Source organism: Anolis carolinensis, chromosome 2 (genome assembly GCF_035594765.1).
Source record: "Anolis carolinensis isolate JA03-04 chromosome 2, rAnoCar3.1.pri, whole genome shotgun sequence".
Classification (NCBI taxonomy): Eukaryota; Metazoa; Chordata; class Lepidosauria; order Squamata; family Dactyloidae; genus Anolis; species Anolis carolinensis.
The window spans coordinates 253,614,349-253,630,693 of record NC_085842.1 but is presented as its reverse complement, the minus strand read 5'-3'; the positions used below and the strand labels follow the sequence as shown (position 1 = coordinate 253,630,693).

Sequence of the window (16,345 nt, the reverse complement as noted above, 5' to 3'; positions counted from 1 at the left end):
TCAAACTACAATAATTCTAAAGGATTAAAGACCTTGGGAAACTACAACTCCCATGATTCCTTAGCATGGAGCCCTGTCTGTTCAAAGGCTCTCAAACTGCATTAATTCTAAAGGATTAAAGACCTTGGGAAACTACAACTCCCATGATTCCTTAGCATGGAGCCCTGACTGTTCAAAGGCTCTCAAACTGCATTAATTCTAAAGGATTAAAGACCTTGGGAAATTACAATTCCCATGATTCCTTAGCATGGAGCCCTGGCAGTTCAAAGGGTCTCAAACTTCATTATTTCTAAATATTAAAGACCTTGGGAAGCTGCAACTCCCATGATTTCCTTGCATTGAGCCATGGTGGTTAACGGGGGTGTCAAACTGCATTAATTGATTGATGCACTCTGAGCCATGGCGATGCAAGTGCTGTCAAACCGTGCTGATCCTGGGTGAGACATATTCTCTCAGTCCCATAAAAGTCCGGGATCGGGTCGCTTTATTTGAATCGTCACGAGCTGGGCGGAGGCAGCTGAGCCAGGGCGTTTGGGTGCCAAGTTTCCAGGCTGCCATTCCCTCACTGGTCAACTTGAAGCAGGAAAGGGCCGCTTCCAGGCCACCGGGCAGTTCTTTATTTACAAAAATCCAAGGGAATGGCCGAGGCCCCCGTCACCCGGCAGGTCGGGAGCCAGGCCTTTCCGCAGCCTCCTCCTGCTCCTCCTCCGCCAGAAGCTGATCTCCTCTTTCGGGAGGCCGCCCAGTGCCCGCTGCTGGACGCGGCCGGGGAGAAGACCCCCTTCGGGACCCTTTTCCGCGACCGGAAGGCCATCGTGGTCTTTGTGCGGGTGAGAGGGGGGCGGGAGAGGGTCCCCGCAGCCTTTTTAAAACGGGTGCATTACTTTCGCGCTCATCCCTCCTGCTTAGAACGGTATATATTACACCAAAAAGAACCAAGGCGTGCCCGGGCTCATCCATTTGCCAGCCGCATTCGTATTAAACAAAGCCCATTTCCCGTTGCGCCTTGCCTCTTGGCAGAGAGGATTTCCTGCCTCCCAGGATGTATACACACGATAGAATCATAGAATAGTAGTTAGAAGAGACTTCATGGGCCATCCAGTCCAACCCCCTGCCAAGAAGCAGGAAATCGCATTCAAAACACCCCCGACAGATGGCCATCCAGCCTCTGCTTAAAAGCCTCCAAAGAAGGAGCCGCCACCACAGTCCGGGGCAGAGAGTTCCACTGTCGAACAGCCCTCACAGTGAGGAAGTTCTTCCTGATGTTCAGGTGGAATCTCCTTTCCTGTAGTTTGAAGCTATTGCTCCGCGTCCTAGTCTGCAGGGCAGCAGAAAACAAGCTTGCTCCCTCCTCCCTATGACTTCCCCTCACATATTTGTACATGGCTATCATGTCTCCCCTCAGCCTTCTCTTCTGCAGGCTAAACATACCCAGTTCTTTTAGCCGCTCCTCATAGGGCTTGTTCTCCAGACCCTTGATCATTTTAGTCGCCCTCCTCTGGACGCTTTCCAGCTTGTCAACATCTCCCTTCAATTGCGGTGCCCAGAATTGGACACAGTATTCCAGCTGTGGTCTGACCAAGGCAGTTTGAACTTTGCCATTATTGCCACTTTTTTGAGGCTGCGTGGCCATCTGTGCAGATAGGTTTGGCCGTGTACTTCTGCCTGGGAACTATGGGGTGATGTTCTCGGGTTAAGCATGTTGGTTCCTCATTTGGTCTATCCTAACAATGTGCACACCTTTGTTGGAAGGTGTTAGCTGGAGGAATTCCAGACATGAATCAGTCAGGTCCAGCTAACACCTCCCAACAAAGGACTCCCCCCAGGCAGAAAGCAGCCAGGCTTTGAAACTGCAAGGCCATTCAATGCTAATCAAGTTGGCCAGTTGCAACATTCACACTTGCCTCAAGCAGACAAGAGTTCCTTCTCCCACCCTGGACCTTCCAGAGATACATAAGCCCCACTTGCCTAGTTTCCAGCAGACCTCACAACCGCTGAGGATGCCTGCCCTAGATGTGGGCGAAACCTCAGGAGAGAATGTTTCTGGAACATGGCCATACAGCCTGGAAAATGCACAACAACCCAATGAAGTTTTACCCCACTTTAACTGTCTTGGCTGTCAATACTATGGAATCATCAGTTACAGTTTTGGGGAGACACTAGCACTCTGGTAGACAAGGCTAAAGACTGCTATGAGTTTTCCAAGACAGTTAAAGTGGGGTAAAACTGCATTGGGTTGTTGTGTTTGGGCAGTGCTGCATCTCTGAATGCTTAAAACCATAATTATAAATGATCAAGTGAAATGGTAACTTCTTACAATGTTAGGAATTTAGGGAGTGAGGACAAAGTTCACAGAAGGGCAGAATTCCTTGAAGAAAGAAGGCCATCATTTTGGTTATAATTTTCCCCTCCCAATTGTGACCTACGTTGGGTTTCCGTCCCCTCCCTTGCATTTCACAAGAAGCAGCAGGAGAAAACTTTCTCATTGCCTTGCCTAATAGGTTTTGGATTTTCCTCTCCCTTAGGCCCCTTCTACACTGGCATATAATCCAGATTATCAAAGCAGATAATCAAATTGTGTGCTTTGAACTGAATTATATGAGTCTACACTGCCATATAATGCAGTTCAAAGCAGATAATCTACATTTTTATATTGCAGTGCAGAAGGAGCCTCAAGGTCCTTCCACACAGTCACATAACCCAGAATATCAAGGCAGAAAATCCCACAATATCTGCTTTGAACTGGGTTATCTGATAATGTGGGGAAGGGACCCCAGAAGCAGTGCTGGCCTGCTGGGCAACTCTTACTGTTGCTGCCGTCATCATCACGACCCTCTTCATGAGCTTTATATATTTGTACTCTGCCTTTTACCCAAAACTGAGAATGTAGACAGCTTACAAATTAAAACAACTACCATATAACCCCATCTTAACTATAGATTCAATATCCACAGTTTCATTTACCCACTATCCACAATATAACACACACACACACACACACTGAAGTATATATTTATGGTATTAGGTATCCATGAGGCATGTGTCTTGGACTTGATACGAGAGTTGTACTGTACAAACTAATAAACATTCAAAAGACCGACAATAAAATGGTATTACTAACCATTACAAGCCCATATAATTAAACTATTAAAAAGCAGTTGAAAATAATAGGATTAAAATACTATGGGCTGCTCTTAAAAGCTCTTCCTTTAAAAACCATCACTTCCTGGATTGTATACTCTATTCACACCAAATACATGTTCTTAATCTTCACATAACCAGACACACAGAGAGAATACAATATCTTTTTTGCCCTTTTGTTGATTTCTGGTGGCTTGAGCTACTGGAGGGGAGGATGATCTCAAACCATTAAAATAAATGCAATGTATCCAGACCTCCATTTGTGAACTCTAGCACAAAGAGTTTTATGAGCCCTCTGGATTGATTTAACCCCAAGTTCTTATCTATCCCATCCTTGTACTTCATTTGTTTTTCTAGAATCATAGAGTTGGAAAAGGCCACATGGGGCATCCAATCCAACCCCCTGCCATGCAGGAAAATCACAATCAAAGCACCCCTGGCAGATGATCATTCAGCCTCTTTTTACAAGCCTCCAAAATAAATAGCTTCCACCACACTCCGAGGCAGTGAGGCCACTTCTATACTGCCCTATATCCCAGGATCCAATCCCAGATTATCTCCTTTAAACTGGATTATATGTGTCTTTACTGCCAGATAATCTGAAATAAGGAGATAATCTAGGATCAGATCCTGGGATATAGGGCAGTGTAGAAGGGACCTCAGTTCTACTACTGAACTTTGAATAATGGGTTTCTGTTTAATAATGAAATAATTTTGTGGCAGTGCATATAATCTGACATCTCTCATTGTCATTTTCCAGCATTTCTTGTGTTATACTTGTAAGGAGTATGTGGAAGACCTGGCCAAAATTCCCAAGAAATATTTAGAAGTAAGTTTTTTTAAAGCCTAATATTTTTTAAAAAAATTATTTATTTATTTTGTGTCAAAAGCATTGCATAATAAATAAGTTTAAAAGTGATAAAATAAAGGAATCACAAACAGCTAAATAGTTTTGGACCAAAAGCGGGCAACAGCAATAGCATTGTCCGTAGCCTTAAACAACTCCTCCTCCGTGCATGAAGCAGGGCATTGTGGGCAAGCATACATATGAGGAGTTGTTTAATATTCCTGTATCATTTTAAAAAATGATAAAGGAATATTAACTGCTTTCTATGCTTGCTCTTCAATGCACGCTGTGAATTTGTTCTATCTGTGCTCTTTGACTTTCATTTTAATATTAGATGTTAATTGAACATCCTACGTCTACACTGTAGAATTAATGGAGTTTGACACCACTTTAACTGCCATGGCCCTATGATATAGAATCCTTGGAGTTGTAGTTTGATAAAGCACCAACAGTCTTTGATAGAGAAAGCAAAAGACATAATGAAACAAGTCCCATGATTCCATAGCATCGAGCCATGGCAGTTAAGATGGTACCACACTACATTAATTCTACAATGTAGATGCACTCAAACTCACCAGGACACCCCATGACCTATGTAAATTGCCTCCTCCCCATGCCAATCATCCAGGGGAGGTGCTTATAATTGTGGCCATTTCCTCACTTGGTAGCCAGCTTTCTTCTGATAACCTCTTTCTGTTTAGCTTGGCTTATCTTTGGAGTCTGGCTTGAAGTCTACTATCAGGGTCACATTGAACGTATTTCTGGTTTGGCATAACCCATCAAAGCATATGCCCTCTGACATATAGTATCATTTGACACATCCACATTACCTTTTGCCATGATGACTAATTAATATAGAAAAATAATTAATAACTATAGAAGTGGACCTACAACCATTCTAAACAGAATATAGGACAGGTTGGGTTGATATATTTGCCATATATTCACCCCGGTGGTGAAGTGCGTTAAAGCGCTGAGCTGCTGAACTTGCAGACTGAAAGGTCCCAGGTTCAATCCAGGGAGCGAGGTGAGCTCCCACTGTTAGCTCCAGCTCCTGCCAACCTAGCAGTTCGAAAACATGCAAATGTGAGTAGATCAATAGGTACCGCTTTGGTGGGAAGGTAACAGCGCTGCATGCAGTCATGCCGGCCACATGACCTTGAAGGTGTCTATGGACAACGCCGGCTCTTCGGCTTAGAATTGGAGATGAGCACCAACCCCCAGAGTCAGACATGACTGCACTTAACGTCAGGGGAAACCTTTACCTTTACCTTATCAAATATATATATCAAATTCCAGCTGTACTGGAATTTCGTTATAATTTTCTAGCATCTAATCTTGTTTAGCAATAAAGAAGGTCACAGTGGTTGTTATGTCCAACTGTAGCACTTGTGTTGATGTGAACAGACTCAAAGGGTTTGTAATGCCTCTGATATGTTCATTCCTTATCTGTTCTTTGCTTGCTTTTGCTTTAGGATGCAAATGTCAGACTTGTAGTTATTGGCCAATCATCACCTGACCATATTAAAGTGAGTAGGTTTGTATTACAATGCAAAATAAAAGAATTTATAGTATGTAAATGTTGTAGTTAAAGTCTGAACAGAAATGGGAGGGGGTTAAATAGTTTTTAATATCTTCAAAGTCTTTGTTGTTAACCTTTTGCTGATGCCACAATTGTATTTTACTGACTGATTTTATTTGAAGAAGGGGTATTATTCTGCTTCTCTGTTTATATTACTGCTATTTTTCTAACTGAGATGACAATCCTAAACTTCTTCCATACAACTGAATAAAAGCCCACATTATCTGCTTTGAACTGGGATATATGGCTGTGTGGACTCAGATAACCTAGTTCAAAGCAGATACTCTATTGCAGCAGAAGCAACAAGGAGTCCCATGGCAAAGAATAACAGATTTTATGAGTCATAAGACTTTTATTTTTACATCATATGGGCAGATTACACTGATAGTTTTGGCAGTAAGATAGTAGAGATATTTTATGGATAACAGTGTGTTCCATGTATAATCAGAGGTAAGTACAAGTCAGTGGGACTTATTCCCAGCAGTGCATATAGCATTCTAGCTTAAATAAAGAGATGAGTAGAAAGATATAGAAACAAATGTTAATAAGAGAAGAATCATTTCTGAATATTATCATTTTCCACCTGAGTTTTCTTAGAGTTATTTCAAAAAGATTCTCATCAATTGCACAGCAAGTATTAGTTGAATAACTCACTTTGAACCTCTGAGGACGGCTACATCTTAAAAGCAGAGGTTGGCAATTTTAAAATTAAAATATTTATCTTGCCTTAAATATATTGGGCTGAAAATTACCCCTAATCGTTTTAGTAAGACTTCGTTTCAGCTATGTCATGTTTAGGACTATAACCACAAAACGCATCCTAAACATGTGGAGCTTATTCCATGCAAAGCATGATTTCAGCTGCAGCCTTTTTTTTTTCAGGAAGTTTACAACGCATTGTACCATTATGTGTTTCTGTGTCTCTTATAGCCATTTTGCCACTTGACTGGTTATTCTCATGAAATATATGTGGATCCAGGAAGAGAAATTTATAAAATACTTGGCATGAAAAATGGGGAGACAGCTGATACTCCAGGTAGATGATGCTTCATCACTGTAAATATCAAAGACAGCAATGCTATGAGACAGCAAGCTATTTCATTCCATTCAACTATAAAAGCATAAAGACAAGAAGTCTCAAATCATTATAGGTATTATCTACAGTAAGTAAAGATGCAGAGAGAGGAATATCCTATATCCATGTACTATGTCTTAATGGTCAGTGCAAAACACTTTAGTGTTCAATTGTCAATAGCATGATCCTTGTCAGAATGATTTACCATTAACAGGAATGATGGAGTGCTAAAGATATATCTCTTGTTGAATGTGGGTATGGATTTTTAGGGTTTACATTGAAGAAATGTACAAGTACAACCCACATAACTGCAGAATTCATATCTGCACTTTCATTTGGAATTTGCTAGACAATGCTATGGTATATTTTCCCCTGGAAGTACCATAGAGTAGTAGCAGTTGTTGTTGTTGTTGTTGTTATTATTATTTATAACCCACTTTATCTCCCCCAAAGGGGACTCAAAGCAGCTTAGCTCAATTTTACAGAGTTGGAACTACTTATATGTAAACTTACATATACTTGCGCAGTTATCATTGCATCTGGAGATTACAGTTCCTGCAGCAATGAAATATATTCTTATTCTTTTGTAGTTATATAGCCTTTTCTTGGATAACAAACACAGAACATCCCACTTTTCTTTCTACTTTTCAAATACAGGCAGTCCCTGAGTTACAGATATTCAACTTATAGACAACTCATAGTTAAGAACAGAGGTAAGACAACAGGGAGTGACCGAAATCTACCCCTGGGAAGGAAACTTCACTCCTGAAAGAGCTATCATAGGATAAAGTTATCTTCACTGAAGCCTTGTCACCTTGTTTCCACAACAAGCCAAATTTTTCATATTCTTAAATGTCCTGTTAAACCAAACAAGCATAGTTTTCATGCCTAAAATGCTTCCTTTTCTGTATCATGCTATTTTAGTGCAGAGTCCACATGTTAAATCCAGCTTTCTGTCGGGACACATTAAGAGCATATGGAGAGCGGTGTTTAGCCCTGCATTTGATTTTCAAGGAGATCCCACACAGCAAGGAGGTGCTTTGATTTTAGGTCCAGGTAAGGTGTGTGTTAAAATTAACTTTATGCTTGGCTATGCTATCTGATAACTTCTCTCATCTGATCATAATTTAAGACTATCTGTGGAAAGATGATGTATGCTAACAAAAACTGTGGATATTCTGCATTTTTGCCCACTAAGAAGGGAAAAAAACCCTCCTATTTGATTATTTTCATTGTACAACTTGGGATAATTTATGGGTTGTGCAGGGAAATGTAGTGGAGGCAAATCCCCATTGTCAAAGCTGCTCTTTTATGAGTAATATGTGGGCAGTAGTTAGACATATTGTTGCTACAGCTCTAGTTTGGTGAGGTTTGGTGACATTTTCATAGATATCAGAAAAGTCTGCTATTATATACCTTTGAGGGGTTTTCCTTCATATTCTGTGCTGCTTCTCCTCCAAGGCTGAGTGTACATATGAGTAGCAGCTTTCTCGTCTGGAGGAACCCTTGAAATAGTTTATAGTTGTCAGAAAACATTTGTGTAAAAATGATCAGTCTCAGTGAAACCCCTACATGAAAGTAACTACTGCATTTCTAAGACACCACTGATTCTAAGATGAATTCTAATTTCAGTATCACCAACCAATTAATAATACACCTGGATAAGCAAGACTCTACTGTATACACACACACACATACATATATACATATATAGTAAAGGTAAAGGTTTTCCCCTGACATAAAGTCTAGTCATGTCTGACTCTGGGGGTTGGTGCTCATCTACATTTCTAAGAGCTGGCATTGTCCGCAGACACCTCCTAGGTCATGTGGCCAGCATGACTTCGTGGAGCACCATTACCTTCCCACCACAGCGGTACCTATTGATTTATTCACATTTGTATGTTTTCAAACTGCTAGTTTGGCAGTAGCTGGAGCTAACAGCAGGAGCTCACCCTGCTCCCTGGATTCAAACTGCCAACCTTTCAGTTAGCAAATTCAGCAGCTCAGCAGGTTAATCCACTGCACCACCAGGGGCTCCATATACATATATACTATAGACAGATAGACAGATAGATACACACACACACACACACACACACACACCTCTGTAATTCTAAGATACATCCCACTTCTAAAAATGTTTATATGGGGAAAAATATATTTGTAAGTCAAATTTTTAAAAATTATTTCACAAAATGCCTAAAGACCTCTCAGGGAACCCATGGCTTTCAGAGAACCCTGCTCGAGAAATCCTAAAATATAGCACACGCATGACTGTTGCAGTATTATATCAACAATGTATCTCTCCCTCCCCAACATATATTGTTGAATAGCTTTGCTTGATACATAAACTGTTTGTATCTGCAAAACAATCTACTAAATCTGTGGCTGATGTAGAGTGTGAGCCAGGCTCTCCCAAGTCCAGATGCAGCACCCAGAACACCCGAACACAATGACTTAAATGGCATAGTAATGATGAAGCCAAATTTTGCAGAGACAAGCATTAATGGTGTTGTTTTGCAATTTCTTCCAGGTAATCAAGTCCACTTTGTGCATTTGGATAAGAACAGATTGGATCACGTACCCATTAACACTGTTTTGCAGCTTGCTGGTGTTCAAACAGTAAACTTCACTCAGAGATCTCAGATTATTGATGTCTGACCTCAGAAGATGAGAGAGAGGTAGAAAGTCAAATGGTACACTTCAAAGGCTATAGCAACAAACCACACAGGACGAAGTTGTTGTGACTTTGTTCAATGGAAGGTCCTTGGCTGTTGAATTCAGACTGGTTAACAGTGTGCAAGAAAAGAACATCATTCTTAAATTTGCAAACATTGTGCCCGAGCCTGCATTTTTATACTTTCTTTTATAGGATTAAGTCACACTGAACTCATTCTTACTTTTTGAGTAGACATGTATAGGATTATGCTTCTCATATATAGTGTAAAAGATATATTTTGTTCATAGCATCACTATGATCACTATGTAGCCTTTTTGATTTTTGAGAAATATTTGATAAAGTTATTCATGAGTTGGTAAAATAAAATTATCATCTACAGCAGTGGTTCCCAACCTTTGGTCCTTCTGTTGCTTTGGACTTCAACTCCCAACCAGTTTACCAGCTGTTGAGAATTGTGGGAGCTGAAGCCCCAAAACACCTGGACCAAAAGTTGGGAACCACTGATCTACAGATATAAATATCTAAATTTCCACTGTGTGAAATAGGAATCATAATCAAATGATTAAAGTAGTGATACAGTTATGGGGAATTCCTATTCCTATTTGATTGAGCTGGACTCTACACACCATGAAACAAACTGCAATAAAATGCTTATAACTTCAAACAGCAGTCATCTAATGACTACATACTGTGTGCAGCTTTTGAAGGCAATATGCATTTAATGATTACATTAAAAGTTCTTTCTGAAGTTTCCAACGGTTTTGTGGGATTTTGGTGTGGATGTTGGGGTGCATTTGAATAAACAGTCCTAAAATATAATCTTGGACCTAGTTGTGTGAGTGGATTCCAAATGACTCAAAGAGACCTGTGGTCTTCCGAAATAATATATGGAAGTGTCATAAAGAAAATGCCGAATAGACAGTGTAAAATGTGTATGCTTTTCAGTATTTACAGAAAAGAATATGTCTTAGAGCCTTGGTCTTTTATCTGTTTATTGTACACAAAATTATATAATCTGCATGAAGTACAGTATGCTCTCCGCTTTTGTGGGGTTTAGAGTGCAGGAGCCCCCACAAAAAGAAGGAAGAAGGTGAATTTAAAATCCTATTTTCTTACCATATAGAACACCACTCTAGGGATTCACAAAGTCCTCCAGCATGACTTTACAGTCTAAGATAAGGTAAAAGTGTTCCTCAGACTCTCGTAGATGTCTGTTGTCACTGTCATACCTCACCAGCCTGTCCACTCAAAAACATGTCCTTGTTGGCTGATATTGTCCAGGAGCCCCTTGGTGGCGCAGTGGGTTAAACCCTTGTGCTGGCAGGACTGATGACTTAAAGGTTAGGTTGCTGACGTGAAGGTTGCCGGTTCAAATCCAACCTGGGGAGAGTGCAGATGAGCTCCCTCTATCACAGTGGTTCTCAACCTGTGAGTCCCCAGATGTTTTGGCCTTCAACTCCCAGAAATCCTAACAGCTGGTAAACTGGCTGGGATTTCTGGGAATTGTAGACCAAAACACCTGAGGACCTACAGGTTGAGAACCAGTGCTCTATCAGCTCCAGCTTCATGTGGGGACATGAGAGAAACCTCCCACAAGAATGGTAAAAACATCAAAAACATCTGGGCACCCCCTGGGCAACGTCCTTGCGGACGGCCAATTCTCTCACACCAGAAGTAACTTGCAGTTTCTCAGGTCGCTCCTGACATGAAAAACATTGTCCAGGAGATGATATATTAGTGTTATCTGCTAAAAAGTGATCCCTGTAGGAACAAGGGTAGATCTCATGTCAATGGAGCAAGTCCCTCTGTGCTTTAGCCCAAACATAAAAGGGACAGAGGAGGTTCAGCGGCTTGGATAGTTTAACGTTCAGAGCAGAGCAAATTCACTACCATGTTGAAATGGGACTTGTCAACAGGCACATGCTTAGATGTCATTTGAGCATCATAAAAAAGGTCAGCTCAATCAGCACCACAAACCTGAGCATTTGATATTTTTATGCTCATCTGATTAAGCTGATTGGCATTCACCTCCCTGCATTTACTTTCCAAAACTATTTCCTTCTTAACTGGATTCAGTTTCCACTTATTAATCCTCATCCAATCCATTATTGGCTTCAGGCACATTTGTCAATTTGGTAGAAGAAAGAAATAGAGGCATGATTCTCTATGTTATCTAACTGAGCAGAAAGCTTAGGCAGCCCTGAAGAATTTCACGGCACAAATGCCATGGCAGAGTCTTGCCCACCTCAGGCCTGGAACAGAGCTAATAGGAACTGATCCATTGAAACATAATGCCAGAGAGAACCAATCTAGAAAAATACTATGCAGGGTTAGGTCAGTCATACATCAGTATGAAACAACTGCCTTAGGTAGCAGCTTCTAGATGTCTTGAAAGAGAGCAGTAAATTGTTTAATGGATTAAAATAGGGAGGAGTTTGCAAAGGAAAAGGAGACTGGGATTTTTTCATCACATGTGCCATAACATTGTGTTGTCAGTTAGGTGAGCTTTGCATAGTATATGACATAGATGAATTTTTTTTCATGTCAGGAGTGACTTGAGAAACTGCAAGTCGCTTCTGGTATGAGAGAATTGGCCGTCTGCAAGGACATTGCCAGGGGACATCTGGATGTTTTTATGTTTTTACCATCCTTGTGGGAGGCTTCTCTCATGTCCCCTCATGGAGTTGGAGCTGACAGGGGGAGCTCATTTGCACGCTCCCCGGGTTGGATTCGAACACGGACCCTTCAGGTCAGCAGCCCAACCTTCCAGTCAGAAGTTCCGCCAGCACATGGATGGATGGATGCTATTGAGTCTCCTTGTGGAGAGAAAAAGTGGAGTATAAATAAACCTCATCATAGTTAATTTTATGACTCAAGAAGAGAAAATAAATTTATTGGCCTCAATGGTTTGTGTGGGCATAATTCCCTCTACAACTACACAATTGTAGAATGAGGCCAAAATTATGTGTCATCTTTAGTCAAACTCAAATGCTGTAAGCCGCCCCCCCCCCCCCCCCCCAATCTCTCTCTCTCTATCTCTCTCTCTCTCTCTCTCTCTCTCTCTCTCTCTCTCTCTGCGGAATACACATTCCTGGCTGGTCCATAGTTACCTGAAACTGCAAATACAACCTAATACCTCTAAATTACCTTATTTCCAGTCACCGCATACCTTAGAATTGCATTGGAGGGCATATGATCTCATTAGATGGGGTTTTTCCCTGTCCAAGCGTGCTGCTGGCATGCTGCTGGGACGGAGTCTGCCGGAGCCCATCATATGACACAAGGCTACTTTCTACAGGGCTCTGTCCCAGCATCATGCCACCAGCATGCTAAGAAGCAGCCCTGAAGATATGGGTGACTACCCATCTCCTAAATGTTAAAAGCCAGGGACAGCACAGGATGAAACTGGACAGTCGAGAAACATTGTGGGATAGCAGCCCACAACTCACAACTGTAAGGGGATGGAGCTGGGTGCTGCCCCACACTGTCCCCAGGCTTCTGGACCTCAATGTGATGGGGTCCTTAGAAAGGTGTCCTCTCTATGAATTTGCTAATCCTGCAACACAATTTTATGGTAACTTCTGGAGGAAGCATACCATAGGATTGTTTGGAGGACATAGGTAAAGGTAAAGGTTTTCCCCTGACATTAAGCCCAGTTGTGTCCGACTCTGGGGGTTGATGCTCATCTCCATTTCTAAGCCGAAGAGCCGGCATTGTCCATAGATACCTCCATAGTCATGTGGCCAGCATGACTGCATGGAGCGCCGTTACCTTCCCGCCAGAGCGGTACCTATTGATCTACTCACATTTGCATGTTTTCGAACTGGTAGGTTGGCAGAAGCTGGGGATAACAGCAGGTGCTCACTCCGCTCCCCGGATTTGAACCTGCAACCTTTTGGTCCACAAGTTCAGCAGCTCAGCGGGTTAATACGCTGTGCCACCGGGGGCTCCTTGGAGGACATGCCAAATTCTTATTCCCCCTGTCCATTGTGAACAAGGATAAGTGAAATCCTGAATATGGATTCTGCAATTACAGAGATCTTATTAAATATAGCCAATCAGCAGAGGTGATCACTTACACATGTGTTCTGTTGTATTCATGATCACTGACAGTATCAATAATTAGTGATAATCTTATCTCCCCATCCCACTCTCTTGTATCCATATACCCCAATTATTTGTTCCAGTCACACAATGAATTATGTCACTATACTGTATATTAATTTTCAAAATGCTACAAGACCCCCTTTTTGCTGTAAACAATAAGCACAACTGTGCTTATCACATGTGCTTTAAAACACTGGTGTCTGAATATGAAATGACAGCATTTGAATATCCAGCAGATGGCAAACTTATCTCAGAAGGAAGCAAAGAGAATAAGCAACAAATACATGTGTCTAGGTGTGCTCAGGAGGGAGGGAAGGAAGGAAAAAGAAGAATCCACAGGAAGAAAGTTGCTGACATGTCAAATCTATGCCTTCTGTGCAGAACTTGGAAAAATTACTTTTTTGGCACTACGGTTCTTGAAATATACCAGACGTCACAGTTTGATCCATGCTGCTAGCTAATTATTTGCATCCCACCCACTCCTATATATTTAAGACAGGATAATTTTCCACTGGATTGCACTTTAATTTTCAGTAGGAATTGTCTGATGCTTTTTTATTATTAAAGGAACAAATGCAGCACTTTTAAAATAATTTGGTTTTGTTTTACACATTCAATGTTAAAAGGTAAAGGTTTCCCCTGACATTAAGTCCAGTCATGTCTGACTCTGGGGGTTGGTGATCATCTCCATTTCTAAGTCGAAGAGCCGGTGTTGTCCGTAGACACCTCCAAGGTCATGTGGCCGGCATGACTGCATGGAGCACTGTTACCTTCCCCCCTATTGATCTATTCACATTTTTGCGTGTTTTCGAACGGCTAGGTTGGCAGAAGCTGGAGCTAACAGCGGGCGCTCACTCCGCTCAGCGGATTCGAACCTGCGACCTTTCAGACAGCAAGTTCAGCAGCTCAGTGCTTTAACATACTGTGCCACTGGAGGCAGTGTGTTGTTATTATTATCATGGTGAAAAAGGTGTCTCCACTGAAGCTTTCGTACCAATTCTTGTTTCTACAAGCCATTTTTTTTGAAAATCCAATTATCACAGGGACAGAAAGTGAGATGAAATCTTCTGAACAGGGACACAGACAGGAAAACAAACACTACATGCCACTGAAAACTAAAAGATGTTTGGCTGGATTTACATTTTTTAAATGTACCTGTCCCAATTTGCATACCAATTTAACTTAAGAACAAACCTGCAGAAACTATCTTGCTTGTAACACGGGGACTGTTTGTACGTACAAGATATAATTCCTTATGTTTTGAATGTTATATAAAACGTGACATATAATATACTGTATAATTTTTGAAGTAGGTTGCTGCGTGTTTTCTGGGCTGTATGGCCATGATCCAGAAGCATTCTCTCCTGATGTTTTGCCCACATCTATGGCAGGCACCCTCGGAGGTCTGTTGGAAAGTGGGCCAGTGGGGTTTCTATATCTGTAGAAGGTCCAGGGTGGGAGAAAGAACTCTTTGTCTGTTTGAGACAGGTGTGAAAGTTGCAATTGGCCAGCTTGAGTAGCATTGGGTTGTTTTTCGGGCTGTATGGCCATGTTCCAGAAGTATTCTCTCCTGACGTTTTGCCCACATTTATTTATTTATTTATTTCCAACATTTATATCCCGCCCTTCTCAACCAAAGGGACTCAGGGCGGCGTACAAAATTGGCAACAATTCGATGCCTACACATAATTAAAACAGCAATGAAAATCCAATTAAAACAATATAAAAATATAAAACATATGATTAAAATCCATTCATCCAAAATCCTTGTGCTGTAGCCGTAAATCAGTCCGGGTCGTCTTTATCATTTAATCTTCGAAAGCCTGGGCACACACCATGTTTCCCCGAAAATAAGACAGTGTCTTATATTAATTTTTGCTCCCAAAGATGTGCTAGATCTTATTTTCAGGGGATGTCTTAATTCACATTTATTGTTGAACAAAAAAATTAACATTTATTATATACTGTACAGTACATCTCATCACAAACCAGCATAACCAGACAAACTGAATCCTATCAAAAATTTCTTGTTACTACCATTATTTCCATGTAAAACACTCAATGGTATGTACATTTACCAATACTGTGTGCTCTGGTGTTCTGTTTGGCAGCCTTGCTTCCAAACAAAAACTTTGCTAGATCTTACTTTCGGGGGAGGCCTTATATTTAGCAATCCAGCAAAACCTTTACTAGGTCTTATTTTCTGGGGATGTCTTATTTTCGGGGAAACAGGGTAGCCATGTTTTCAGGGCTTTTCTAAAACTCAAAAGGGTTGGGGCTTGCCATATTTCTCTGGGGAGGGTGTTCCGCAGCTGGGGAGCCACCACCAAGAAGGCCCTGTCCCTCATACCCACCAGCTGTGCTTGTGAGGCAGGAGGGACCGAGAGCAGGGCCTCACCTGATGACCTTAGGGATCTTCCTGGCTCATAGGAGGAGATACGTTCGGACATGTAGATTAGGCCAGAACCTCTGACGCTGCCATAGATGTGGGCGAAACGGCAGGAGAGAATACTTCTGGAACATGGCCATACAGCCCGAAAAACATACAATGATCCCGGCCATGAAAGCCTTCGACAACACATTGAGTTGTAGCTTCGAAGCCTGGCTGCTTTCTGACTGGGGGAATCTTTTGTTGGGCGGTGTTAGCTGACCCTGATTGTTTCTTGTCTGGAATTCCCGTTGATGCTCCTGAGTGCTTAGGAGGGACCTCCAAAGGTCTTCTCCGGGAACTACGTCGCAATCCCCGTGGTGGGAACCCCTCCTCTCTTCGTTTCAGACTTCTCCCTGTGACATCACCCCGGGGGCGGCGGGGGGGGGCATTGTGACGTCACGTCTCCGGGGCCCAATGGGAGGCGGGCGGGAGGGCGAGCGAGTCCGAACGGCGGCGGAGGCGAGGAGGAGGAGGAGGAGGAG

General features: G+C 42.0%; 1 protein-coding gene across 1 annotated transcript; it reads left to right on the top strand.

Annotated features, from left to right (window-relative positions):
* The first annotated feature begins 408 nt into the window (after positions 1-408).
* On the top strand, positions 409-10,144 carry prxl2c (peroxiredoxin like 2C). Its single transcript, XM_003216503.4, has 6 exons — positions 409-830; positions 3,902-3,970; positions 5,464-5,517; positions 6,501-6,606; positions 7,570-7,701; positions 9,179-10,144. Exons 1-6 carry the CDS (start codon positions 639-641, stop codon positions 9,304-9,306), a joined length of 681 nt encoding a protein of 226 aa, XP_003216551.2. The 5' UTR covers positions 409-638; the 3' UTR covers positions 9,307-10,144.
* Positions 10,145-16,345: the final 6,201 nt, after the last annotated feature.